Source organism: Adelges cooleyi, unplaced genomic scaffold (assembly GCF_023614345.1).
Source record: "Adelges cooleyi isolate 19-005CV unplaced genomic scaffold, UGA_ACOO_1.1 ACOO_flye_CR_arks_rails_tigmint_CR_PRNA_108, whole genome shotgun sequence".
Lineage (NCBI taxonomy): Eukaryota > Metazoa > Arthropoda > Insecta > Hemiptera > Adelgidae > Adelges > Adelges cooleyi.
In genome coordinates, this window is record NW_026095761.1 from 8,750,946 (window position 1) to 8,777,912 (window position 26,967).

General features: G+C 29.6%; 3 protein-coding genes across 10 annotated transcripts in view; all 3 read left to right on the forward strand.

Moving 5' to 3' along the window:
- LOC126847320 (rhotekin-2-like) overlaps positions 1-4,438 on the forward strand; it is a 42,942-nt gene extending 38,504 nt beyond the window's left edge. The window contains exons 2-9 of one of the 4 annotated variants that reach the window (XM_050587449.1): positions 251-432; positions 1,183-1,398; positions 1,634-1,813; positions 2,431-2,525; positions 2,641-2,858; positions 2,924-3,078; positions 3,143-3,255; positions 3,650-4,438. In XM_050587449.1, the coding sequence (XP_050443406.1) occupies positions 251-432; positions 1,183-1,398; positions 1,634-1,813; positions 2,431-2,525; positions 2,641-2,858; positions 2,924-3,078; positions 3,143-3,255; positions 3,650-3,855 (1,365 nt within the window). In that variant the 3' untranslated portion in view covers positions 3,856-4,438. The remainder of the gene's footprint in view (positions 1-250; positions 433-1,182; positions 1,399-1,633; positions 1,814-2,430; positions 2,526-2,640; positions 2,859-2,923; positions 3,079-3,142; positions 3,256-3,649) is intronic. The other 3 variants (XM_050587450.1, XM_050587451.1, XM_050587448.1) reach the window with 3 other exon arrangements.
- Positions 4,439-5,943: 1,505 nt separating this feature from the next.
- Positions 5,944-6,672, forward strand: LOC126847321 (NADH dehydrogenase [ubiquinone] 1 alpha subcomplex subunit 2). The gene is made up of 3 exons (XM_050587452.1): positions 5,944-6,139; positions 6,202-6,308; positions 6,475-6,672. Exons 1-3 carry the CDS (start codon positions 6,057-6,059, stop codon positions 6,558-6,560), a joined length of 276 nt encoding a protein of 91 aa, XP_050443409.1. The 5' UTR covers positions 5,944-6,056; the 3' UTR covers positions 6,561-6,672.
- A 2,762-nt stretch (positions 6,673-9,434) lies between these two features.
- On the forward strand, positions 9,435-23,664 carry LOC126847317 (probable phospholipid-transporting ATPase IIB). 5 transcript variants are annotated; one of them, XR_007687048.1, is made up of 19 exons: positions 9,435-9,713; positions 9,783-9,958; positions 16,931-17,075; positions 17,144-17,257; positions 17,365-17,532; positions 17,618-17,860; positions 17,937-18,122; positions 18,191-18,312; positions 18,433-18,655; positions 18,715-18,902; positions 19,000-19,105; positions 19,177-19,515; positions 20,289-20,459; positions 20,521-20,709; positions 20,770-21,200; positions 21,365-21,531; positions 21,597-21,800; positions 21,881-22,116; positions 22,180-23,664. XR_007687048.1 is itself a non-coding variant. In XM_050587444.1 (19 exons), the coding sequence occupies exons 1-18, from the start codon at positions 9,705-9,707 to the stop codon at positions 22,012-22,014; spliced, it is 3,315 nt and encodes a 1,104-aa protein (XP_050443401.1). In that variant the 5' UTR covers positions 9,436-9,704; the 3' UTR covers positions 22,015-22,039; positions 22,180-23,658. The 5 variants fall into 5 exon arrangements, 4 of the variants coding, with proteins under 4 accessions (XP_050443401.1, XP_050443404.1, XP_050443403.1 ...); XM_050587444.1 differs by having other exon boundaries at positions 9,436-9,713; positions 21,881-22,039; positions 22,180-23,658; XM_050587447.1 differs by lacking the exon at positions 9,435-9,713 and adding an exon at positions 15,396-15,464 and having other exon boundaries at positions 9,838-9,958; positions 21,881-22,039; positions 22,180-23,658.
- The last annotated feature ends 3,303 nt before the right edge of the window (positions 23,665-26,967 follow it).

The window sequence follows — 26,967 nt, forward strand, 5'->3', positions numbered from 1 at the left end:
GTATAGTAGTTTTAATTTTTATTTTATGATCCGCTCAGCTACTGAAACGTCGTTTTACGAGGGCCTACTCCCCTTCAGGTATCGCACACCAGGTGTGCTGTTTTTTTTTTAGTTTTTACATCAGTTCATAATATGCTTAATAATAATTATATTTAGGATAATATTGTACTATACACGGCGTCGTTGTCTGTGCGGTATCGATCGGTCCTGGCAAGGATAGTTTTTTAATTAATTGTTTTTTGTTTTACAGGATTTCGAACTGGAACAAAAAATGGAATTCGAAATGAAAATGCGTGAAGGGACTACCCGGCTGTTGGCCGCTTGTAAACATCAAACGCAATCCCTGCAAGCCGCCAAGAGCCTGTTGACGTCCAACGAACGGATGACCGCCTATATAGCCGAATTGCACAAGAAGAGTCGAGAACCTCCTCAGTAAGTTTAGACATCGCCTATAATCTTAAATACTATCATACCGCAATCTCTTAAACATTTTACTACAATTTCAATAATAATAATAGTAGTTTACTTTTAACAATTTGTCTTTAGTTCAAACTGGTATGAAGGATCCGATAGGCCCTAGATCTTAGGTATACCTACCAGGTAGGTCCTATCTGTATTTCAGTTATCGAGATAACTAGAAAATACCTCCAGGAAGTCAAGGACTAAATTTTAAATAATCTATTAGCTAGAAAACACAGTTAAAAAAGCAAATTAGTTTATTTATTTTTTACAAAATAGAAATCGGATCATTTAAATTACACGTAATTTTGTCGGGCTTATAGGTCTAAAGCGTTGCTAAAATAATAATACAATACAGAATGAGCTAAATGAAAGTCAATTTAAAATTACTCGTTATTTATTTGAATTTTTTTAAAAAATACCTAGTTGTGTTTGTTCTTCGGCTGGCCAGCGCTAGACAATTTTTCGACCTAGGCAAACTCCAATTTTGCCTTTTTTCAATTATTAATTTATACAAATTTTCAGTTTGTAAAAAAATTGCCCCTCTATGTTGCCTGCCTATGCCTTGCTGTTTGTACAGAGTAAATTCGACGTACCATTAGTGACAGGTTTTTTTTTTTTTTTACTTTTGGCCCTTTTGCGGAGAGAGTAGTGGCGGGGCAGCCATATATCGTATGGTTCAAGTAAATGATATTTTTTCACGTTTTTATTTAAATTTAACAGAATCGGATGGAACGGCGGTAAAGCTCGGGTGTCTTTGTCTGATCTACGACTGCCTCTGATGTGGCGAGACACGGATCATTTCAAAAACAAAGGGGACTACAGACGGTTTGCCGTGTTCTGCCTGGCCAGAATCGGTACGCAGCTCTACGACACCGGACTCCAGTTTCCGGTGGACAGATCCATGACCGACGTCACGTTCAACGACACGCTTCTGTTGTGAGTTTTATTTTTTGAAAAATTAAGGTAATTGAGTAGTGGGTGGCTAAAGGTGTTGTCGAAACTTTACAGCAGACGGCAACGTTTTAGTCACAATAATATAATAATTGGTTGGAATAATAAAATTCAACCCCATGACACTTCCGTCCCATAGCACTTTTAGAAAAAGCCCTTTGTGTCCGCCACACTCGACCAATTTTATATTAACACCGTTTCTCTAATTATTGGTTTACAGTGAAAACGTCGGACCGGACTTCAAACTGGACTTGGAAGTCTACGCGCACGTGCTGCGGGATGACCTCTCCATAGCCACCACGTCCAGAAAGATTAAAAATACATTACACAGTTCCATCAGCCGTACAGTTGGGAAAAAATTAGCAGCCACTCTCAGAGACGAACTAAACAGCGGCAAAATGTGAGTATCGGACGATGACTGAAATCGTTATTTAGTCGGTTTCTTCTAAAAAGACCTTTCGATTGGAAAAAAATATCACCAATAAAACACCCTTTTTGAGGGACATTAAAAATGATAAGGTAAACGAAACATAAAATGCGAGCGAAAAATCAAAATAATAAGCAAGCCGCACGGTCTAGTGGTGTATTCAGAATCGGCACCGTAGAATCTAGATGACTGTATTATATCATCACCGCCAAAGAAATATATTAATTATGTGGTTATCAAATAATTTGTTGAATTGAATAATTCATTATTTAATATCATACTTTATTGGATGAACTAAAAAAAAAACTTTTGAAATTTTAAAAATTAAGCATGTGTACATTTTTGACGAGATATTGATTTTCTTTTTATTACAGATTTTCATGCTCTTTCATAAAATACTAAAATCCAATGGATCAATCCAAATTTTGTTTTCTATCTCAGTTTTCAAAAGTATTAATCTAAAAAAAAAAAGGCGTTTAAATTACAAATGAATAGTACATTTTGTGTATCCTTCACGGATGTGAAGTTTACAGTTTTAAGTAATTTTCAGTATGTATGGTATTTTTAAATTAATGATTAATTTTTTTCAGTGGACCCAGTTTTGAACTAATGGCGTCGGCCAAATTGACTTTAGAAGAAGTTGATGACAGAGTACATACGCACGACATGAACATAGAAAATACACGTGAGTACTAGTGTGTTAAATTTTAATCTATTTAATATTATGTTCTGCTGACTTAGCCCAAAAAATTATAGTGCTCTGTATGTGTACAAAAATTAACATTAACATTTCTTCACAGAAAACCGCAGTCATCAATTGCCTCTGTTTGGACATTTTTGTTGTCGTCTGGCCGCTCAACCGCAGTGTATAGTTTCTCCAGTCTATTCAGGCTACGTTAAACTACGAGATAGTTCTGTACCGCTTTGGGCCCGTCTTCAAGGATTTGAAATGTCGTTATGGTCCTCTGCCGAAGAAGCCGATAGTCAGCCACCTCAAAAATCGTATAGAATCGATAAGGTAATATTTTTTGCTAACTTATAGTGTGTACCAAGATTTTAATATATCAAACCTTTTCTCTGCAGAACACCGTTATTAGAGCACTAAAATCAAACAACGAGGTTGAAATATCGAACGAAGTCGAAAAACGAACTCTATCACTAATATTTGCAGCAAACAACGGCGAAGACAAGGGCAATTGGCTTAAACATCTCGTACAACATTCGAAAGAACATTACAAGTAATTCGTACACAGTTATTTTTGCTGTATACAAACTATAATAATATTAATTTTGCTGTCGCAGGTGGAAGAAAGCAGCCGAAAACGTCATGGAAGTCCAACCGTTAGAAAATAATAGACATTCATTTGTTAAACCTGAGCGACAAGGATCTCTTTACGACGAAACTCCTTTATTTGGTAATTAAAAATATTTATTTATTATCTATTTACACTCTATTTACTCTGCCTTAACCATAAAAAAAAAAATGACCTCAAGTTGAGATGATTTTGAAAGTATAAAGTGAAGGTGGCGCAACAACACTTAAACATTCGAGTACTGAAATTGCCATTAAAATAAATTAAATCATATAAAAACAAAAATTGAAGGTATTTAACTTGGTTTTTTTGATATACTTCAAAATATATTTTTAAAGGAATACAAATTTGAAATTCTTAAAATAAAAAAAAACCACCCTAATTAATAAATAGTAATAATAAACATTAAACTTTCAGTTTGAAAATGTAAATGTTATATGATCTTGGACGTCTGAAAAAATATTGGTTTTAAAATTATGTATTTTATTTTTTTTAGAAACAATTGATAAGGATAACCAAAGGCCCAGCGTGCTGGATGTGTTCTCCAACAGAGGTCAAATATCAGCCACTAGTCTTAATTCTTACTCGGGGACAGGATCCCGTGAGTTACGTTCAAACTCATCGTCTTCGTCGTCAACAGTGAGCAGTAGCGGTGGCACTCAGAGGTCACGATCACACTGGCCTTTCTCAAGAAAAACGTGATCCTCCCGAAAGGCTTATATTTGTACGTAGCAGCGGGACATGATGTTAAAAGAATTATTCTTTCTTATTTTATATGTTCCCAACGTGAAGCTTATTTTTTTTTTGCAAAACAATTTTGTACCTGTTAAAAATCATGTGAATAAAATTACGGAATGATAATATTATTAATGTAAATCATCAGCTTATCCTATTACTATTATTATTATTATTATAATTACATTAATTAATAACTTGATAATTTAGGCTCGGCCTTCTCGTCTGTATGACATATTTCTTCTAGACTTTTCAAGACAATCATATAAGAAATTAACGATTGTTAAAGCTTACTATTAGGACTTTTTTTTTTATTTTTTAATTATTATTATTTATGAATATATTATTGAATTGTCAAATGTCATGTTAAAACAGTTACTTGTTGTGTTTTATAAATATTTAATTTCCTACGTAGTCTAATAAAATCATATTTGTCTGTCTACTCATAAGGTGAACCTTAAAACCTAAGATATGTTATAATGAATTTATAATTTGCAAAAAAATGTGTATATTTGCATAAGTATTATTTATACAGTATTGATGAACTGTGACAGTTATTATTACTTATTATTTTTTTTTTGAATTGATAAAGAATTCAATTAAGAGTATGATGTTTAATTTAACAATATAATAGTGTATTATATTATATTTTTGTACGTTTATGAGTGCGGGTAATAAAGTGGTTATTATTATCCTCAAGTCAAAATAGTTATGATTATACTTAGACTATTTTATAGAATATTATTCTATTCAAAAAATAAAATTGAGTTGTGTTAACTCTTTGTGGGGCGGTGGTTAGTAAACTAACCACTTCTGTAATGGTCCCTTAGTCGCGGTAGTTAAAGTAGATATACAATTATATGATTTTCTTTTGGTGTTGGTTAAAAATGATAATCACATCAAATTGTCGACTAAATACACCATTAGAGTATGCGGTTACTTATTATTTTTATTTCTCACTTTTACAGTTGTATCCAATATGCTTTTTTATACTACCATTTTACTGGTTTTAACATTTTTAGCTTGCTCATTAAAAGTATTTTATTGGTGATATTTCCCTTCAAAGTGTTAATAGACGTTTTTACAGAAACCGTCATCAAAGTAAAACTATTAGGCACGGGAAATATACATATTTAAGTACAATTTAAAATATAAATTTAAACCTGGATTGGATTTATTAAAAAAAATATGGTTTTCTGATTCGAACAATTTTTTGTTGTAATCATTAAAAAATAAGTTAAAACCCTCATTTTTTTGACAGGGATTTTTTTTAGAACTTTATTCAAACCATTATTAGGTAATTATTGTCAAACCATACACATGGATACAAATGTTGTTGATATTTTTTAAAATATTTACAAAAGCTAATTAATTTGAAGGTCTTTACAATAAAGTCTAGTTAAATGTAATTTTTATAATTACTAGTTACCATCATTAAATTATGGTAATTGGTATGGATTTAATTAAAACTTCAAATAATATTATTGAAAATAAAAATGTATTTTTAAAAAGATCGTAATTTCTAACTCAGTTTTGTATACGAGCACAAATTTTAAGAACTAAATCTAATAAATTGTTACTTCGAAAAATATTAAAAAAGTAAAATACAAATTTATTTTAATAAAATATTTTAACATAATTTTAATTTTTTTTTTTTTAACAATAATAAGTTGAAATAATTTTTTATATTGTTGATGAACTAAATAAAAATGTGTTTAAAATACGTTTCTATTTAAAAATGATGATTTATTATTTTTCAAATAAAAATTGTCTATATAAGTAAACTTGATTAAAAGTATAATAATATAAACAGTATTTTCTCAAAAACTGTTAAACAAATAAAATGATTAATGTAAGTTAAAGTTTCAACAGTTCTTCCTGTCCGTTAAAAATTAAATCAAGTTTCATAGCTGGAAACTTAGAACCTTCTAAAGATTTAAGACTTAAAAATGTAATTCTTACCTTCCTAGCTGCGGGAAATTCAAAATGACCTTGTCGTCAAGGAATTCCAAGGATATCACAGATGATTGATAAATCTTATCATTGAAAATAACATAAAGATAACAACATTTATTTGGACAATTTTTATTAACCAACATACATTTGTTTTGAGATTTATTACCAACACGTTTATTTGGTTTACATTAAATAAAAAATTTCATATTACGATGTCGGCAATTAAATTTGGCTCTCATCTTAAAGAATTACGGCTACACCTGTGTCAATCGTCGGCTTCCAGCAAAGGAGTCAGGTTCGAAAATGAACAACTCGACTTGAAAAACTTTTCTTAACTATTTAATTATTTTTTTCCAGACAATTTATAGAAAAATATTATGTCCCGATAAAAAAGGCTAATCCCAAATTCCCTATTCTCGTGCGTGAATGTAGCGGAGTAGAACCTAAAGTTTTTGCACGGTTCGGTGAGTAGTCACAATACCAAAATTAGTTTTACCCAGAAGTTTTGATGTATGAAATATTGTGATAAAATTAGGTTATTAATGATAGATTAAAAAAAACTATTGAAATCCTAAGGTTTAACTTTAATATCAATGATAGCATTACTTATAATATACGTTAATGTTTTAGAATTTGGTCGAGAAAAAAGTGAACAACTCTCCGATCAAACAGCAGAAAATGTTCTTAAGAAGATCGAAGGACTAGCAAAAAATTAATATTAAATAACCAAAAAAAAGAAATGTTTTATTGTAAATAATGTAATACATTGTACTCGCGGGTTTAGCTGTTTTAGAATAGAAAATAATAAAACTTAATTGTGTGTAAAAAGTTGTTTTATTAATAATGTTATAAGACTGGAATTAGTGTAAGTAGGAAATTTGTAAACAAATGGAGTAAATGCTAATGCATGTATCATAAGTTTTTTATAACTTAAGAAGACATTTAGAAAACAAATCTATGTGCTAAGAAAATCTTAAGGTTTTTTGCATAAAAATATAGGTCAAATTATGTGGTTAGTAGCTCCAATCTAACCTCGACGTTATTTTAACAAATAATTTAAAAAAATAACTGAAATAATATAATATAAAATTTTATTTTTACTAAACAAATATCTAAATAACAATTTAAACATTTTTTTATTTGGACCGTCAAAAAATGATTTAAATTCATTTTAAATAATAACTAAATAATTTTATATGCAAATAAAAATGGAAAGATACAATAATTTATTAATTGTTAAAATATTAAAATCATTAAATATTTATTAATTTTTTTTATTAAAACAGGTTATTTAAAACAGCAAATAAAAATTAAAATATAATACTTTCAGTTTTATAACGAATAATAAGAATTTTAAATATTTATTATTTTTGATCTATTGTTCATCATTTTTTTATATATAAATAAGCTATTCCTAGCACCCTAGATTTGGGTCTAATAACTTTTTGCTGATTTTTCAAAATATTGGATGTATTCAGATACATATTTTTAAAAATCTAATTATCCTTCTCTTCACACAACTCTTCTCATTTATTTTTTTGATGTGTACCAACGGGATGACAGGGGAATTGATGATGAGGATGAGGGATAGTGATAGGACAGGAGAAGCTGACAGCATAGGAGCAGTGAATGACAAACAACAAGGGGACGCTAAGAAAAGAACAGTGCAGGTAGAACACGCATCGGCATATATAAACTTACAACAGTTGTACGATTCAGATTAAAATATATAATAGTTATAATTACTTAAAAACTAGTTTTATTCATATAGAATAATATATATTAGAAAAACCATCGTAAAATTTAAAAATTGTTCCTAAACGACCATTTAAAATGATTAATAACTGTATTGATGCTTAGACTTTTACAGATACAAAACTTGTTGAATAAATTGGATTCAAATGTTCTTTATATAGCTTATACCTAAAAAAAAAACATTTAGGAAACAGAGTTAATCTGACATGACTAAATGGATTGTTTAAAATAACCGGTACAACCACCTTTGACACTTTAGCATTAGTTTTATACGCTAAAACTTGTTATACGTCTAAGAAACACCTACATGTAATTTGGTTAATAACATAAATTCTATGGCTTGTACAAGTCACTTATTTAAAATTAGGATAAAACGTGGAAATTCCAGCAATAACAATTTTAATATTTTTATCCCTAATCCATTTGGGCTATATGCTTGGTATTTCCAAGGCATATGTTCATTTTGCAGCACATGTTCTTATTGTTCAATTGAGTTAAAATTTGGCATACTCACATTTTTATAGATAATAAAAAAATTTAGGTGCTAGTTTCAAATTCAAAAATTGAAAATTTGAATCACCCTGTTGGGTAGAAATATTCCAACTGTATTCAACCATTTTTTTTTAAGTTATACTTATGCTAACGGTGGAAAACGGTATATTTTAAGTTTTTCTTAGATTTGAGTAAAGTACATTCTTTCAACATTTGACCGACTAATGTCTAAAGTATCTTCACAAGGAAAACTAGCAGACATGTATAAGGAAGGTAATTTTTTTAATTTCCATTAAAAATAGTCGTCAGGCCATTTCAATAGTAATCGTGTTTTCATGAGAAAAAAACTTTATTAAGTACACTTTTTAATGATTTGTGTTTAAGGAAAATATATTTTGTAAATTGAAAATAGGAAATATTACGATAATTTTTTTAAAAAATGCTACACCATTATTTTTAGTTTTAAATACTTAAATACTTCTAAAATTATATTGTATCGACGGATTGCTTTTTTTCTTACAGGATTTGGGAAGCGTTAAGCATACTACTTTTGCTAAAAGGGCAATTTTTTATTTAGTTATTAAACATACATTTTTACTGTCTTATTTAGGTAATAAAAAATGTATAATATTATTATACCAAATCGCCAAAGATAATATTGAATTATAATTCAAGGTAATTAAAAAAAAAAATAAATTATTTTTGTAAAATGAAATGCCAAATTGAAATATTATACTTCTCGATGGTATTACGGATTACCAATGGTATTAGTTATTACCTATTCATTATGCCCATGTGCTATTAGTTTTTTATTTGGCAGTAGTAAATACAACGTTTTTCAAATGCTTAACAAAGCAGTCTTCATAAAAATAAACTAAAATATTTAATTTTGTAGGATAATTATATTTTTATACATTACGGCGCATATATGGTTTGATTAATTCTGAAAAATAATAATGGTTGCAATTATTTATAAATGAAAATTGAAAACTTTAGGTTGACTATCTACTCAAATAATCTAATATACTGTATACATTTAATTTGGTAATTTTCAATTAAACTGTTTAGAATGAATGATGTTATTCGGTCTTGGTTTTAAATGTAATAGACTTCCCGCCATAGAGTATAATTTCACAAGAGTCGTTTAACCTACAGCGCTCAACACTAAAGTGGTGAAATCTCTAAAGGTTTTTTGCTTTTATTAAGCGGTCAACTGATAACAGTGGAGTATAACAGCTGTTGCTGCTTGCCAAATGAACATAGTAACGTTTTTGCATGGCGTGCATTGCCGGTCGATGATTGTGTACATTATTTCGTTGCAATCGAAAATGATATCACTGATCAAATAAAGAAGGAAATCGTATTATTGTTATTAGTCACTTTTTCCTTGTACACAGCTCTTTATCGGTACAACGTTAAACACCGTCTGGAAACTATTAAAAAACTTGTGCCCTTTTCAAATACACTGTACACAGTTGGCGTTTTCTGATCACGGTTCGATTAGAGATGGAAGTACCCGAAAAATGAACGTTGACCGACAATACATTTAATGAAGTGTTGACGCATAATAAAATGTGTTTTCTGGTTTTTAACAAATTGACAAAGTTACTTAAATGAAACGAGTAAGTGCCGTGTGGATCCTTTACATATGTAGTAATGACATCGATCGACTATACTGCCGTTGTTTCCAGGTGAAAAAGAGTTTGCAGACAGAAAGTATACCCTTATTGTTGAGTCAAGCGGAGAGGCAGTTCGATGGTGATGATTCCGATTGCTTCTTGTCCGGTGATGACATGACGCCGTTTAAAAAACATAATATTTACTACAAGAGCAGATGGTCCAGGGTGTCTTCGTTACTGTTTTGTGGGTAAGTGCTGAAAGTCGACTATCGATTGGCCTTTTACAATACGGCAAAAGTTTTTCACAGTGTGTTTTCTTTAGCTTGATGTTTGACAACAATAAATTGACTAACCAGTTTCGGCGGGCAATTGATTTTTTATTTTTTTAAATATTAGTATTGTGTAGACATCTTAGCTTTAAATAAAGAATTAGCAATTTACCTGATGAAAAAAAACCTACCCAGTTGTACAAGTACATATTATTAACCCAGAAAAGTCCTTGTTTTTCAGTAAATCCTTAACATTTGCTAGGTTTGGGTTTATTTTGCCAACTCTGTTTAAAAAAAGATTATACCTAGGTATTTCAATTTTTACTTATGATACAAAATTGTAGTGGAACATGCATTAGACTTTAGAGTGTAGATGGGTGTCAGTTAACCGTTTCCTAACTATTTGGGCACATTTATATACCTACAAAAGAGTGATTATGCTTTTCAAAAAAAAAGAATGGTAATGCCTTATCAAAAATCTCTATGTACCATGGCTCGGTTAGATAATAATATTAAAAATAGTTTATCGTATTTGTTGTCTTGTTAAAAACAAGTTTTTTATTCTTATCATTCTATTAATATAAAATCAGAAATTGTATAACTTTGTTTACTAATAGTATAAAGTATAATATTTAATGTTGCGGTGTGTTAAAAAAATATTAGTTACCATCATCAGTTTAGCTAATGCCTAATAGCACACAATTTTACAGATAATACGCTAATAAATGAATGACATTTTATTTCATTATGTTATAAGCCATAGAGGTATGGTCGTTTTAGTAGCTTTTCAGTTTAAATGTTTTAAGATGTAATAGATCTGTAATTTATTGTGTTAAGATGATGCTACACATCCCATTTCTAAGGAGTAAAGTATAGGTAATTTTTCGCGAAATTTGAATTTAGTGCTTGATTTATAGTGTATACTGTTTACTACTCGCTTATTAATAGAGTAATTATTAGTATACTTTGTTGTTTGTCATTATTTTTGTTAGACTCGGTCATTTCTACAGGATTTAACCAATTTTTTTCCCATCAAAACTGCTTTGTGCTGGACAAGTATGTGAGGCCAGTAGATTAACCAAATTTACAACATGTGTAGAAAAAAACTTTATTTATGCCGTAGCAATTTTTTTTTTTAATATCTTTTTATACACATAAAAATTATTGTATGTAGTATTTTAAGTTATCAAAAATTAAAAACGCTACGGCTTAGATAGTTCTTTTCCATATTCTTTATTGTAAATATGTTATACGGTTACTGGTTATTGTGTATACTACCTTACATACACATACTTGTCTCCCACAAAACAATTTTTAGCGGATATATCAACGGGTGTTGCTATAATGCTGAAGAAGTAAAGAAGTTTCGACTACTGGCAACTAGTTTTTTATTATTTTTTCTTTTCAATTTGTTTTTATAGTAGTTAGAACTATTAGTTATGATGGTTACGTGTTTACGAGGAGATTTAAACTTTAGACAACATATTTTTATTGACATCGAATTTGTTATTTTTATGGCTTCTGTGCTGCAGTTGTAGTTCGATGTCTAAGTGACAACGGACGTCCAAGTCGATTGATTTTTTGTTTCCGTTTGAACTTTTACGAATAACAAAATACTGTTTTAATAACGACCTTAGAAGATAATCTTCTTAGGCCGAGGTATTGACATGGACCTATTATTGGTCTAGTAGTATAAATTTAGGTCTGCGGGCAAAAAGAAGAGCCGTTATCAGCCGTGTCTTTTCATGGAAAAAACTGTCATCGGTCATATCGCGTTTCTTCGCCATGAAGTGAACCTTGACCTTAATCACGGACGTGTGATATCGAACCCTCGTAGTCACATATATATAATATATATTACTATACTATAGTTTATTATCTATATCAATGGATTGTGCACATGACGAAAATAGGATAGGTATGCCGGCAACACGGGATAACCTTCAAAATGGCTACGCGCATTCATTGTTACGGGAGAACGACGCCATTTTGTTAATATTGATAACACGAGTTGCCGACATACCAGTTCGGTTTGTCGACGTAACATACCCCCGTACCGCGCGTTAACAGTCTCGCTCGGTGCTGCCGTTTGAATGGTCCTCTACGCCTCGTATATTTATGCACTGTTACTATATTACTCAATTCTCCGTATAACGTTGTATAGTGGGTTATTATCTCCTGTACAGGCTGTTTCTTTTTTTTTTTTTTGGCTGGATCGTTCGTAACCCGTTGCCTTTGTGTGTCCGGTGTTGCGACTTGCGCTGTTCACGAATACAATCTCCGTTCGCTGTTATTGCGCGTAATATTCCGATTGTTGAAAAAAAAAACGGGTGTTGTGTGCTACAAAGTTGGCCAACGGATCAACGACGACTTGTTGATTCACGTCGTAATTGGATTGCTGTTTTGTTTTAAATAATTGTTTTCGCTATTGTGGTGCGATGTTAACGATTTGGCGCGTTCGCCGCATAATGTGATTGATTTATGGATTCGCCCGCTGGTGCAGGTGTCTGTTTGGTGGAAATGCACTCATCCTCGTCCACGACTACGCTGACCGTCAAAGAGGACATTCCGCTTTTGACCAAGCCTCGGGAAAAAAATAACGTTTTTAACAGGTCAGCAAAACAAACAGATTTAAATGTGTGCGGTTCGCCAGACGCCTCCGCCTATCTCGTCCTCTCCCAGCCCTGGCCACCTCTCGACCCATATGGACTTCATATCACCATTATAATAATATATAGGTCAAACATGCAATCGAACATGTGGGCGCAAGTCTCACCATGAAATCACTGACGGTCCTCATTAGGTACAGAGTTGGTAAAATAGAACCATGGCCCAGTGGGTTGTTTGTGCTCGAGCCTAGCATATTTACTAAAAAATATAGCGTTTTTGGATTGCTGCTTACCCAAAATCACTTATCGAGGTCGGATTTTTATTGTAAAATTTGGATAACTGCTAACTTAGAATGATCAAACAATCATTCTTTCATTTTATTGACTTTTAGTGCCTTGATGCTGAGCTAGCTCTATTTAACAATAACTATACTTCATCCCAACTTGGACTATACAGGATTATTTTTTTATTTAGTTTTACAAAATATCTAGTACCTGTTTACCCAAAAATATAGGTTTTTATTTATTAACACATACTCAAAAAACATGTGGGTTGGGCATTATTTCCCAAGTGCTCGCATACACACTATTAACACTGCGACTTGGTACTTTTTAAGTGCAGAAATAACATGGTGGTGTTAAGACCGCAGAACAAGATTTTTTAAAAACAGACTTCTTGGAGGTTAAAAAAAATTGAATATTACCAACTCTGTTTCATACGTTACTTTTGTCCCCCTCAGTCTAACCACGCTGTAAGAACTTAGTGGATAATTTTATAAGTGGTTAAGCGATAATTCATGCTTTTACGGGATTTGTTTCTTATTTCTGTTGTATTATAAGAGCATGAGTAGTCACCGCGGTATGGATAACTTTTTTTGCATATTCTAACCAGAAATCTGATTCTAATGTTATAATGAATTTTGTTTTTAGTAACTGAAACATTTTGATAACCCAAAAAACTTTTCATTATAACGTTTTAACATGCAACCTTAATTAAATATACATAGATGGTCCATGGATGAAACTCCAATTATTTAGGTTAACAACCAAAAGAGTGTATGGCGTGTTCTTCTTATCTATGTATATTTAATATTTATGTTCTAACGCTGTGGTTTAATCTGGAAAGAGCTAACAAATATGCCTATTATTATATTAGTTTTTGAAAACTACAAAATATAAGTACCTAAAGTAAGCATCATAGCTGAAACTTCTAGTTTGGTCGATTTCATCAGTATGTGAAACTGGAGAAGCGGGCGGGAATTTTATAGAACAATAGCAGCTACCAACTGATTATGTAACCCAAACATTATGTTTAGTATTTCAATGGTATTAGTAATGTTATCATCAAATTAATATTTGATATGTCAGGTATATTACTCATAGCAATTAATCATTCAAAGTGTCTAATCAAATATTATAATGGTTTACTAGTTACCGACCGAGCTAAATTGTCTATAAATCTTCTTTAATTCCAAAATATACAATATAATATAATACATACAGCACTAGTAAAATTTAACAAGTTGGTAGATCTAAGGATAATATAAAAAAATTGCAAATATTTTAACTTTTAAAGCAATATTGAAGAAAACAAACCTAAATTAAATTATTTTTTAAGTAAATGAGTTTATTGCCTTACAACATATAATTTGGTCAATATATATTTGTTTAGCTATCACACAAAGCCTACGAGCAAACCAAGAAGGTACTTTTTACTAGTAAATTTGTGCTTTTATTGAAATTAGCCAATTTGGATGTGCTGATATCGTATTTAAATATTGATATTAATTTCTTATTATTTTGAAACATCCTTATTATGTGCCTAAACAGAGCTGGTAAAACAAACAGGGGGTTTATTATTCTTTTGTTTAAGTCTAGCAAATGTTTATGTTTACCCAAAAATATGGGTTTTAATGTTTATATCCAATTTAAAACCTACCAAGTAAGACTTTTAAAAAAAAATCTGGGTTTTTGCCATCTCTGCCTAAAAGTTCAATAAAATTATTTCATAGGTCATATTTTTATAATTTTAGATAGAAGAATTACACATTCCTTTGTAGCTTTTCTTTTGTACTTTCCCATTTTGGTATTTTATTTTTTTAATTTTATCTTTAATAACCGTTCTCACCATTTAAGTTTTAATAATAAGTATAATTTTAATATCGGAAAACTATACTTCATTTTTTAGCTAAACTAGTGAGATTGATCTCTAGTGTTTTTGCAAGGTTTGTCGCATGTTTCTCGCATCATCAAATAAGATTAAAGTACCCGATGGCATGACAAACAATTATCCTCTGTTTTATCGAGTTATAGATTTTTAAAATTGGCATTCATGTATTATTTAAAAAAATATATTAGTAGGTTCTACTTATTTTTTAAATCATTAAAATACAAAATAAAAAAATTCCTTTACAGTTTCTAATAAAATATTTAAACTTTAATTTACTAATGTTAAATCATAATTACACTTAAAGATTATTAAATTATACAATTAATGATTATATTTGAATGTGTATAAAGTCTTGTTATATTTAGTAGGTTTGGATAGCTATTGAGGCCACATTTTGGGTGATATTATTTCAATTTAATATAATGTGTAAATAGTAATTATGATTATAAAATATATAACATAAAATGTTTTTGTAAAACAAATATAATAAAAGCTTTGTATTGTTCTTTGGTTCTACAATGAATGACAATAATTATTAGTTGTCGTTTTGTCATTCCAAAATGGTTATAAATTTAGTAGTAGATAGCGGTCAGTAAGTTTGTCGTATTTCATGGAGCTGGTGTCCTATTTATTTCAGATTGTGACACATTCTCCTGCCTGTTTAAATTTTTACAGTCATGACAGAAGAGAAAAAAAGTAAATTAAGGTAGGACCCCAATTTAGTATTTTTACTAATATAATAATATTACGGCCTGATTGTAATCAATAAAAAGTCTGATATGAGACAATATCCGACTGGGCTAACACAAAAAAAGATTTAAAAAAAAAAAAAGGGTGAGCATATCATGATTTTTTATTAGTTAGGTATTTAAATTATAGGCAACAAATTACATTAACATTTTTTTTTTTTCGTTAAATTATTTAAACAGCTATGTACATAAAAACGTTGCACTTTTATGATTTTTATAAAAATTGTATGTGCAAAAGACCTTTTTTACATTAATTAAAAACAAACATTTCACACAAATTGTTTCAAAAAATGAACTGGTTCAAATTAATTTATTTCACATTTTTAGTTACTCTCGTGACTCGTTGTTATTAGTGAGCCTCGCCCTAATTTTAACAGGAACAGATTACAGCGACACACACCAGTTCAGCAAAATACTAATATTGGGTAGAGATCACCTTGCAAAATTTTGCTGTAACTTGTTCATGTTGCAGTTTGGCTCACTAGTGTGAACGACGCTTCATACTAATGTCATCATACTATGTCTCACCCTTTTCATATTTTCGGTCACTAATCATCAAGGTTTGGAAATCCTAACCTTAGGGCTTACTAATCAATATATAACACACGCTAACATTTTTTTTAAATACAATCTGCTATCTACTGTGCAATAACCTTTTACGGTCCAAAAAGGTAATAAAATCACAACTTCGCACTTTAACCTGTTCAAGACATGTACAAAGTTGGACCGAAAAGGGTTCATATTAATTTCAAATTTATCAATAACGGTAACTTAAAAAGAATATATATGTATATATCTTTTTATTTTTTCGTTTTTGTCAGACCTTTTAGCTGTAAAAAAGTTTGTAATGGAATATGGTGATTTGTTAAAAAAAAATAGAGGACCCAGCTTGATCTTAATGCAATTATAGCTTTATATTATTATTAGTTAATGCTTTTTTTTATTTGTAGCTTGCATGAGTAATTAGTACATATTATTATTCATTGTTTGACTTTTTTGCTTTTGTGTTTTAACAGAGTAGTTAACAAATAAGTTAATCAATGATTAAAATAAAACAATATGTTTGTAATTTTAAGTCGGAACTAAAAAAAATATATCTTTTGTATATTTGTTAGCATTTTTTTTTCTTTTTTTACAAATTCAATTTTACTTTTTCATACAGGTATACAAAATTAAAATCAAATTTTTTTTTAATTACTTTGATAAATGTATTGGTTTCTCCTTTTTTACTATTATCATCATCAAAAGTGTAGCAAAAATGGGTCTTTTATTTTAAGGGATGGCTGTTTAAATTTGTTTAATTTAAAATTTATAATGATTTTAATGATACAAATCAATATATTAGGATTTCTAAGTATTGTTAAAAACAAAAATTGTGTTTGTAACGCTTAAAATTTGTTTTTTAAAATACGATTTTTAATAGATTTTGTCAATGGATCTGGCAAAAATGTTTCCGCAAAAAAGAACTCTCGTCGAGAACCATTGTGATTGGGAAACAGAGTATAGAAAAATACTCTCCGAACGTTATTCGAAATCAGAAATACACCATAATCACGTTCCTCCCAAAGGTAAAAGAAACAAATAAATGTTTTTCTAACTACATCATTGTATAATTTGTTTTCAAATTATTTTTCAGGTGCTTTACCAACAGTTCAAGTTCTTTTTAAATCTCTATTTCCTTTTGATGGCTATGAGTCAGTTTGTTCCTGAGCTACGGTTAGGATATTTATACACATATTGGGGACCATTGGTAAACTATACAATGATAAAAATAAATAATTATTACTTATTACTATTATCACATTCATAAAATATAATATTGTTTTTAAGTAATAACTATGGCTGGTATTTTTATAGATTTTTGTTTTGGCTGTCACATTGTTTCGCGAAGGAATTGATGACATTCGGCGATGGCAAAGGGATGAAGAAGTCAATTCTCAGAAGTACAAACGTCTCATACGTGGTAAAGACCATAATATCGGTACAGAATACGTGTCGTCTTCTAAACTCAAAGTGGGAGACCTGGTAGATCATTATTTTTCTATTGAATTAAGGGGGGAAATAATTAAACAGAATTCTAAATAGAGTTTTTATAATTTATTTTATTTAGGTGCTAGTCGAAAAAGATCAAAGGGTTCCGGCCGACATGGTGCTATTGAGGACCACTGAAAGATCTGGTGCTTGTTTTGTGCGAACTGATCAAATGGATGGCGAGACCGATTGGAAATTACGTCTCGCGATTGGAGACACTCAGAAATTGGACTGCGAAGCTCGTCTATTTGATATCACAGCCACGATATTTGCCGAAAAACCACAAAGGGATATTCATAGTTTTATCGGAACATTCCGAAGGGTAAATGTGAATTAACAAATTGATCTTAAATATTGAATAATACTAAACTTGCTTTTTTGGTTTTTTTTTTTTACAGCAAGACAATGGTGAAGAAGTTAGCCTTGATGTAGAAAATACGCTGTGGGCCAACTGTGTTGTTGCCAATGGTTCGGCTCTTGGCGCTGTCGTCTACACTGGTGCTGAAACTAGATCAGTTATGAATAATTCACAGCCCCGAAGTAAAGTTGGTCTGCTAGATATCGAAATCAATCAATTGACAAAAGTAAGACTGCCGTTAATAAAATTACATATAGTTAATATGATCTTTATTAATGTTCTCTTGATTTACAGCTGTTATTTTGCGCTGTGGTCGGTCTGGCATTTGTAATGATGTGCTTAAAAGGTTTCAATGGTCCATGGTACCGTTATATGTTTAGATTCGTTTTACTTTTCTCGTACATCATACCAATCAGGTAAGAAATTTAGGTTCAGTTATTGGCATAGTTGTAAGGGTGTATACTATGTGTGTACAAATATGCTACTGGTCATTATTGAATACATCTTATCTGTTGTATTTATTATTTATGTTTTAGTTTGAGAGTAAATTTAGACATGGGTAAAGCCTTTTACTCGTGGTCGATGCAAAGAGATGAAGAAATGCCAGACACTGTCGTAAGATGTACTACCATACCTGAAGAGCTCGGACGAATATCGTATTTGTTCTCGGACAAGACTGGAACATTAACACAAAACTCGATGGTCTTCAAAAGGTTACATCTAGGAACTGTGTCTTATGGAGCAGAGTCCTTCGACCAAGTAAAAAAATTATCAGGTTTTTATTTTTAGCGTTTTATTTATTGTTTTAATTATTTCAGGTTTCCGAACAATTGAAAATGACATTTTGTGGAGCAGTCGAGCCAACTCACAATAGAAATTTATCTCAAGGCTCCACGTCATTCAAGATCAGACGTTCCGAGCAATCTCGACTCCACGACGCTGTTAAAGCTATCGCTTTGTGTCACAATGTCACGCCTGTTATAGAAAACAACGTTCAAGGAAATATGTAATTAAGAGCTCATATTATATAATTAATCGAATAAATGAAAGTACTAAAATACGATATAATAACTAATATTCTTTGTTCATTATCGTCGTTACAGTACTGATAGTCCAGTTGAACTCCGTTCAGAAGCCGATCAGCATTACATAAAAGAAGGTCTTCTGTCTCGTTCACAGTGCACTTACCAAGCTTCGAGTCCTGACGAAGTAAGAAAATAATGTTTTTAAAAAAATTGTATACTTTACAATGATACCAATGAAGTGATTGATCATTTTAGATTGCATTAGTCAAGTGGACAGAAGACGTAGGATTGGCTGTAATTAAAAGGGATTTGACGTCTCTCAAATTAAGAACATCTACTGGAGATATACTAAACTATACTATACTCCAAATGTTTCCGTTTACGTCTGAAACTAAGCGCATGGGAATAATTGTTAAAGACACCTCATCGGGTGAAATTACATTTTATCTGAAAGGAGCTGATGTGGTTATGTCATCCATTGTGCAATACACAGACTGGCTTGAAGAAGAATGCGGCAATATGGCACGAGAAGGCCTACGCACGTTGGTAGTGGCTAGAAAAAATCTTACAGAAGAACAATATTTAGAGTTTGAAGTATGTAGACTTGTTTGTAAAAAGGGTTTGGACAAATTTTGAGTGCTTCAACATTACTCTGTAGACTGCAAATAAAAAAAATTGTCATTTAATCAAAGTTAATTCAAAGCACCTAATTTTCTTATTTAAATAAATAAATTTACTCATACACTCATTATGGGCTATTTTTTGACTGCTCAAGTTAAATTATATTTAAAAACTGCTAACCACGGGAAGCTGTTGCATATAATAGTAAGAATATTTGTTAGATTTCAAAACATTTTTCAATAAGTAATCAACTAGTTTAAACTAAAAACGTATGGTAACAGAAAGTATTTCCTGTTTGACAAAGTCAAGTTTTTTGAAAAGTACTTTAACTGCACAAAAATGTTTTACGGTTTTTATTCGATAAAATAATTGTTAGATTATTAGATTGTTAGATTTTAAAATAAAAAACATTTGATAAAATATTTCTTTATAGTTTACATCATTTAAACAACAAAAATAGAAATAAAATCATCAAATGTTACAGCCAAACATTTGTATTTTTAACAAAATTTTGAAAATGATAAAAATACTTTAAACTATAAAGAAAAAAAGAAAGAAATTTATTATATTGTAATTTATTATTTATTTTTCCTTAGTAATGTTAGATTTGTATATATTTTTTATTATTATTTATGGTCGGTTGAAGTGATGAGAATTCGTCCAAACCTTATTCTTAAAAACTTGACAGTTGTATTATTACTTATTAAAGTATAACAATAAATAATGTATTTATATTTCTGCTTCAGTCACGGTTGAATTCAGCAAGGTTGGCCGTAACTGGACGCGCTCAGCGAGTGGGAAATGTGGTGGACACCTTAGAACGTGAAATGGAATTGTTGTGCGTCACTGGTGTTGAAGATAAACTTCAAGTTGACGTGCGAAGGACATTAGAGCTGTTAGGAAATGCTGGAATCAAAGTAATAAATTTTACTTTTTTAATAATTGTTAAGTAATTTATGTAATCGTTTTTTCTTAAAGATATGGATGTTGACTGGTGACAAACAAGAAACAGCAACATGTATTGCGAAAAGCTCTCGCCTTGTTTCACGAACACAAGAACTGTTCATCTTTGCTCCAGTTCATACCAGAACTGAGGCCCATCAACAACTAAACGCTTTTAGGAAAAAACAAGATTGCGCTCTGGTCATTACCGGCGATTCTCTTGAGGTAGGTTGTTAAGAAATGTCTGTTTACTTAAATTAATTAATTTTTTTTTTCCTTATTTAGATTTGTCTCCAATATTATCAAACCGAATTGCTGGATGTAGCGTGCCGTAGTCCGGCTGTTATATGCTGTAGATGTTCACCAACGCAAAAAGCGCAAATTGTCACCCTTATCAAAGCACATACAGGAAAAAGGACTGCTGCCGTTGGTGACGGAGGAAACGACGTGTCAATGATCCAGGCCGCTGACACTGGAATTGGTATTGCTGGCGTCGAAGGTCGACAAGCCTCACTAGCTGCAGATTTCTCGGTCCCTCAGTTTTCACACTTGGCACGGTTACTTATGGTGCACGGACGATACAGCTACAAACGATCAGCCTCGCTCAGTCAATTTGTCATACACAGAGGTCTCATTATATCTACTATGCAAGCAATATTCTCCGCCGTATTTTACTTCTCGTCGGTCACTTTATACCAAGGATTTCTCATGATAGGGTAATAGACTTCATGTCGATGATTACTATTTGGAATTATAATTTTATAAATTATTATTGATGATTGCGTATTAATAATATTTTGACAACATTTTTAAAGCATTAATCCAAATTGACCAAAAAAGAAGGTTGAAAATGTTTATAATTTGTTCTATTATAATTTAGGTATGCAACAATATATACAATGTTTCCTGTGTTTTCATTGGTACTCGACAAAGATGTTTTAGCGAAAATAGCTCTGACCTACCCCGAACTCTACAAAGAGCTTAGCAAAGGACGATCATTGTCATATAAAACGTTTTTCATTTGGGTTCTGATCAGCATTTATCAAGGTATTTTTCTTCTATAGTTGTTTTATATGGTCATAAATAATTGACATCTCGTGATTTGATTCCAGGCGGTGTTATTATGTATGGAGCATTGTTTTTGTTCGAAGATGAATTCATCCATATTGTCGCCATTAGTTTCACGGCGTTGATTTTAACGGAATTAATTATGGTCGCTTTGACTGTTCGGACGTGGCATTACTTGATGTTGTTGGCCGAGTTATTTAGCTTAGCTATTTACATATTGTCCTTAATATTACTCAAAGACTATTTCGGTAAGTAAAACAAATATGTTTCAACATTTCAGTTAATAACGTACAGTATAAAAATATGGTTTGTGTTTTTTTTTTTCTAGATTCTAATTTCATTCAAACTGAATCGTTCCTTTGGAAGGTCACCGTAATTACATTGGTCAGCTGTCTGCCGTTATACATACTGAAATTCTTGAGGAAAAAGTTTTCTCCTCCTAGTTATTCCAAGTTGTCATAGACTGTACCGCTTCAAACGATAAAAGGTATTTAAGAGACTGTATTAGACATAGAAAAAAAATATATCATGGACAATTAGTTTGCATTTGCACTGTAATAAGAAGTATGACCAATTAATAATTATTTACGAATAATACCTAATAAAAAATGTCTCCTACTATTTCAGGCATTTCATCAATTAAAGAGCACAACTGATACTAATTATACTAAGTACAATATTAGAAGATAATAAAAATATATTATATTTTAATCGTAATACTAAATATTTATATTTTTTAATTATTAAGATAAAAGAAAAAAAAAACTATCAATTTAATTATAATTATTATGTTTTTTTTTATTATCTGATTGCGTTTTCTTAATTACGATTCCTCTATTTTTTATTTGTTAATATTTTTGTTGTAATTTTGTGTTTTGCTTAGTTTTTGTTAATGTTAAAAAACCTATTCTGTGATTCATAATTAATTAAAAATTTGTTATCCCAACTCCTATTTCACTACTGAACATTACTCAATTACGTACATTTTTAAGTTATAATCAAATCATCAAAAGGCATTATTTATATGCCCTTATTTCATTCAGAGTAGGATTATGTTTAACGTGGTTATACTTAATAGAAGACTCTAAACTAACACATTTGTGTATTTAAATGAATTATTTCTCTTTTTAATATGTTTTAGAATTAGCGTAAAGACTGTAAACACAGAGTTTGTTAAATGGTAATAATAATATACTAAAAAATTTGGACCTAAAAAGCAAACATTAATGCTCAACTCGAAACTAAATTTTAAGAACTATTTTTATTACAAAAAGGATATTATATTGCAATGTATCACCAATAGTATATTTAAATTTATTTTATCCGAATTTGAATGATTTAATAAATTAACTCGTTTTTAAGTTGTTATAAAATCGAAATTGTCACCAGTACTTATATATTATTTATAAATTTAAGTTTTGAGAAGGAAAAACAGTCTATAACAGCTGCATACAAATAAATGCTTATTTTACATGATTAATAATTTTTTAGCACGATAAACTTAATAAAAATTAGTATAAAAAAAAAATCCATGACAATTGATGTATTTAGTCATTATTCTGTTGTACGAAATCTGTTTCTTCGATAAGTTTTCCATTATAATTCAACAATCATATTCACAACCAGTAGTATAGCCATAAAAAAGTGAGTATCGTGTGTACTCACTTGCCATTTTACTATAACATGTTAACTCGTGACAAAAAATGGCAGTTAGTAAACACAGTGTATGCCTTAGACTACACTTATTCACGACTAAATTGTTAAATGTATACAAAAATTTACATTGACACTTAAATTTTTTTTTATTATTTTCTCTTGACAGATGTTGGTTGTGTTTATGCGTTATATTATTTATTTTTTTCTAGTTCTCATTATCGCATTGATTTTTTTCTAAGAATGATAAAATTAAGAATGTTTTGTTACCCACCCTATATACATATATTTATATTTATTGCGTGATGACCTTAAGTATATAATAAATTGTAATTACACTATGTGATATAAATTAATAATGTTTCGATATAATTAAATTTATTAATTGGTATAATAAAGATAAAAATCGCACTATCATAAAATATTATTGTGTAATTAAATTATTATTTAATATAATTATTCTGTAAATAGTTGTTGTGTTAACAGACGCATGTGCTAATGGATTATATGTATGTATATATTTAAAATATACTTAAATGTATTTAATAAGACGATTGATGTTTATTTGTTTAATATTTATAATATATATTTAAAAAAAAAAAAAAAAAAAAGAGTAGCGTTTAATTAAACTATGTAATACATTATAAAAAATAAATAAACGAAAATCACACATGTGTATATTTTTCGACAATATAAATTTATACTTGTTAAATGTTTACACATAGTCTATTAATGGTATATATTTTTTTCTTTTGCGGATTACAAATGTATTATTATTACTATAAAATATTGTTGCTTAAATTTAAAACTGTTATGATTTGAATACTTCGATTGTTCGAGTTCAATTATAAGAAACTCAAATATACTTGGTACTTTTTATTTTATTCTACCTGCGTAAAGTATTCAACACTTGTATTTGTTTAGAAGGTCTGACAAAACATTCCTTTTTCTTATTGGGCATACGACTAAAATTTTCAATGCATATTTTATTATTCCTAGAAAAAAATATTGCTTTTTACATTGACCCCATTAATTTACAATTACCCTACGATCGACGACTAACCTTAAGTACCTAAAAACTAATTGTTTTAGCTTCGATGCAAATATAAGAAGGTATTATTAGCAAAGATGTGCTTTTTCTTTTTGCACTTAAGATATTTCTTTAACCGCTCAATATTGAGCATCTTTCTTCGTTTAGATTTAAATCTATAGATCAGAAATCGTAGCTAAAATATACTTTATTGAGCTAAAAATTATAAGATTCAGCAGTTTACACATTTTTAACCTTAAAATTACAACAACCTGTGACTTTTTAAATATAGTTTGATAACTGCCAAACTTGTGTGAGATTTTTTTTAGAAGGGGTGGATACTTTCTTTATTTTGATTTTTCGACCGTAGTTTTGGGACTAGGTTTTAAAATGACGATATATGTAGATCATCACTTATTTATCAAATTAATTAATAAAACGAAATTATGGGTACCAAAATTGTAGAAGTGACATTTGTTATAAAATGTATATTGAGAAGATTTATTAAAATGTTTATTTGTCTTATAATCATTTTTCATTGCTTATTGAAAAAAATATTGAAGAGGAAAACTTATAAATCTCATCTAAAACCTGAGAAATTTGTGTTACTTAAATAAATAATAATTTGAAAATAACAAGTTATTTAAAATTATTTTTTATTTATAACTTAATTATAATATAAAAGCTTTATAAATAAATTTGTATGTGACTTTATCAAATAACCTATTTTAAAATATACTTCTTTAAAATTTTATTTAACTGTAGTAGGTATAACTAAAATGAAAATATATTTAAACAATTTTTATTTGTTCAAATAAACATTTATTTAAAACTATTATTGCTTTAAATGAAACTTTTTTTCTTTTATTCGAGTGATTATTTGGTCATATTTTTAGTTTTAGTAATAATTATTTAAGCTATTCTTTTTATTATTTCCATTTTAATTAAATACAAAATTAATTAAGAAAATTGAAATTAATGTTTTATTTGTTTGAATAGAAATTTTTTCGAACTATTATTTGAATTTTTATTTAATTAAAAAAGTATTTAAATTATTCCCAGGTTGGACTAAGCTCATAAGAAAACATTGAAAATATATTATTTTTGCTCTTGTAAAAAATCACCTATAAGTTTTTCCCTTTTGTTTACTTTCATTTTGATTGCCAATTAATTTTTTTTTTTGTAGATAAAGAATATATATTATGAAATATTTCTAACTGTAATTAAATCATTCTTGTTTTTAAGTTTTAAAAAAAATCAAGTATGTGCCCTTCATACAGTTCTTAAGGAAATATGATTTCGAAGGGGGGGGGATTGACCTATTTTAATACCCGGTAAACGTGTGAATCTTAACGTAGGCCGCGCATCGTTTACACAAAATGTACATGAATAAGTTAGATAGGTAGTAAATAATATTAATGATAGATAACAGTGATAAGTGTTAATTTTTTTTTTTTTTGGTAACTGGAATAACTTGTCCAACTCACGTGTACAGCTCGAATGACGCACGACTTGTTCCGAATAACATTGAAATTTGAAATAGAAAACAGTCAAATATTTAATAATAGTTGAAATAAACATTTACCCGTATCTTGGTATTAATTAAATTGCGCTAACGACGCATTATATACTTTAACGATAGTTATGGAATGTCTTTTTCGAATAAGTACCTATTGAAAAAAATAACACCGATTACGAAATCGTTGAATAATTGTGAACGCTCAACCAATGTAAATCTTTTAAATTGTACAATTGCGTTGTAGCTGTAATGTAAGCATTATCCACTATAAGTTATAACTTATAACCATGGTTACCTTGCTTCGTGTATGGGTTACCTTAGAGATCATTAAGTAATACAATGTCTGAAGTTGAGACTCTGAAGTCTGAACATACTATAATATACTTGTAGACCCAACTGGCAGCGATCCAAGTGAAATTATTATTATTTATGCACATTTCATGTTTTGCTTTACAAATAACGATTTCTCGGCGCAGTAGTTAAACAGGAAAAGACTTAAAGCTCAAAAAGAATATTTCAACTTGTTATTGGCACATTAACGTGTTATAACATGATTTAATTCAATGCTATACTTTGTTCAGAACAACACACGGGAGCCCAATTTTAATAGGAAAAAAATACTGCAACATTAAGTACGCCACCTATGATAACTACATACAAAAGTATAAATCTATATCTTATTACCTTAAATGTAAGTATAACACAGATGCTAAATTGATATTGAGGCAGTAAATAAATATTTATATCAATAGCCAATCATAATTTTATAAATCTTTTGACAGGATGTAAAGGTGAATTTCATTGTTATATTTGTAGCTGTAAAAGCTAAAAAATTCTTTAAATCGTAAAGTACATTTATTAGGTATATATTAATTCTTATTATAATTCAACTAGGAAGTAACCGACCTAGCAGATCCTTCTTCCAAATTACTATGCTATTGACTTTTCACTTTACACTTCATTCTTAAATACACACCGACATCAAACCAATTATAAGATAAAGTATATATTCCAAAGTCCAAACACTACTTTTCCCAATCAATATTTTTTTATTATTTTCTAAATTAAGTCAATATTGTACCTAATTCAAAAAATAAACTATGGGAGGAACTAAAATAATGATATAATTATAAAAAATAACGATAAATTATAATTACGGTAAAGAAATACAATATATTTCTTACTTTTTATTTATATTACTTAGAAAAAATTT

Bases quoted from the DNA above. Each gene is read 5' to 3' on its own strand.
- LOC126847321 (XM_050587452.1), top strand. From the start codon at position 6,057: ATGTCGGCAATTAAATTTGGCTCTCATCTTAAAGAATTACGGCTACAC. The intron at 6,140-6,201 runs GTTCGAAAATGA...ATTTTTTTCCAG, and splicing joins GCTTCCAGCAAAGGAGTCAG to ACAATTTATAGAAAAATATT. The intron at 6,309-6,474 runs GTGAGTAGTCAC...TTAATGTTTTAG, and splicing joins TAAAGTTTTTGCACGGTTCG to AATTTGGTCGAGAAAAAAGT.
- LOC126847317 (XM_050587444.1), top strand. The intron at 17,258-17,364 runs GTAAACTATACA...GTATTTTTATAG, and splicing joins ACACATATTGGGGACCATTG to ATTTTTGTTTTGGCTGTCAC. The intron at 20,710-20,769 runs GTAGGTTGTTAA...TTCCTTATTTAG, and splicing joins TTACCGGCGATTCTCTTGAG to ATTTGTCTCCAATATTATCA.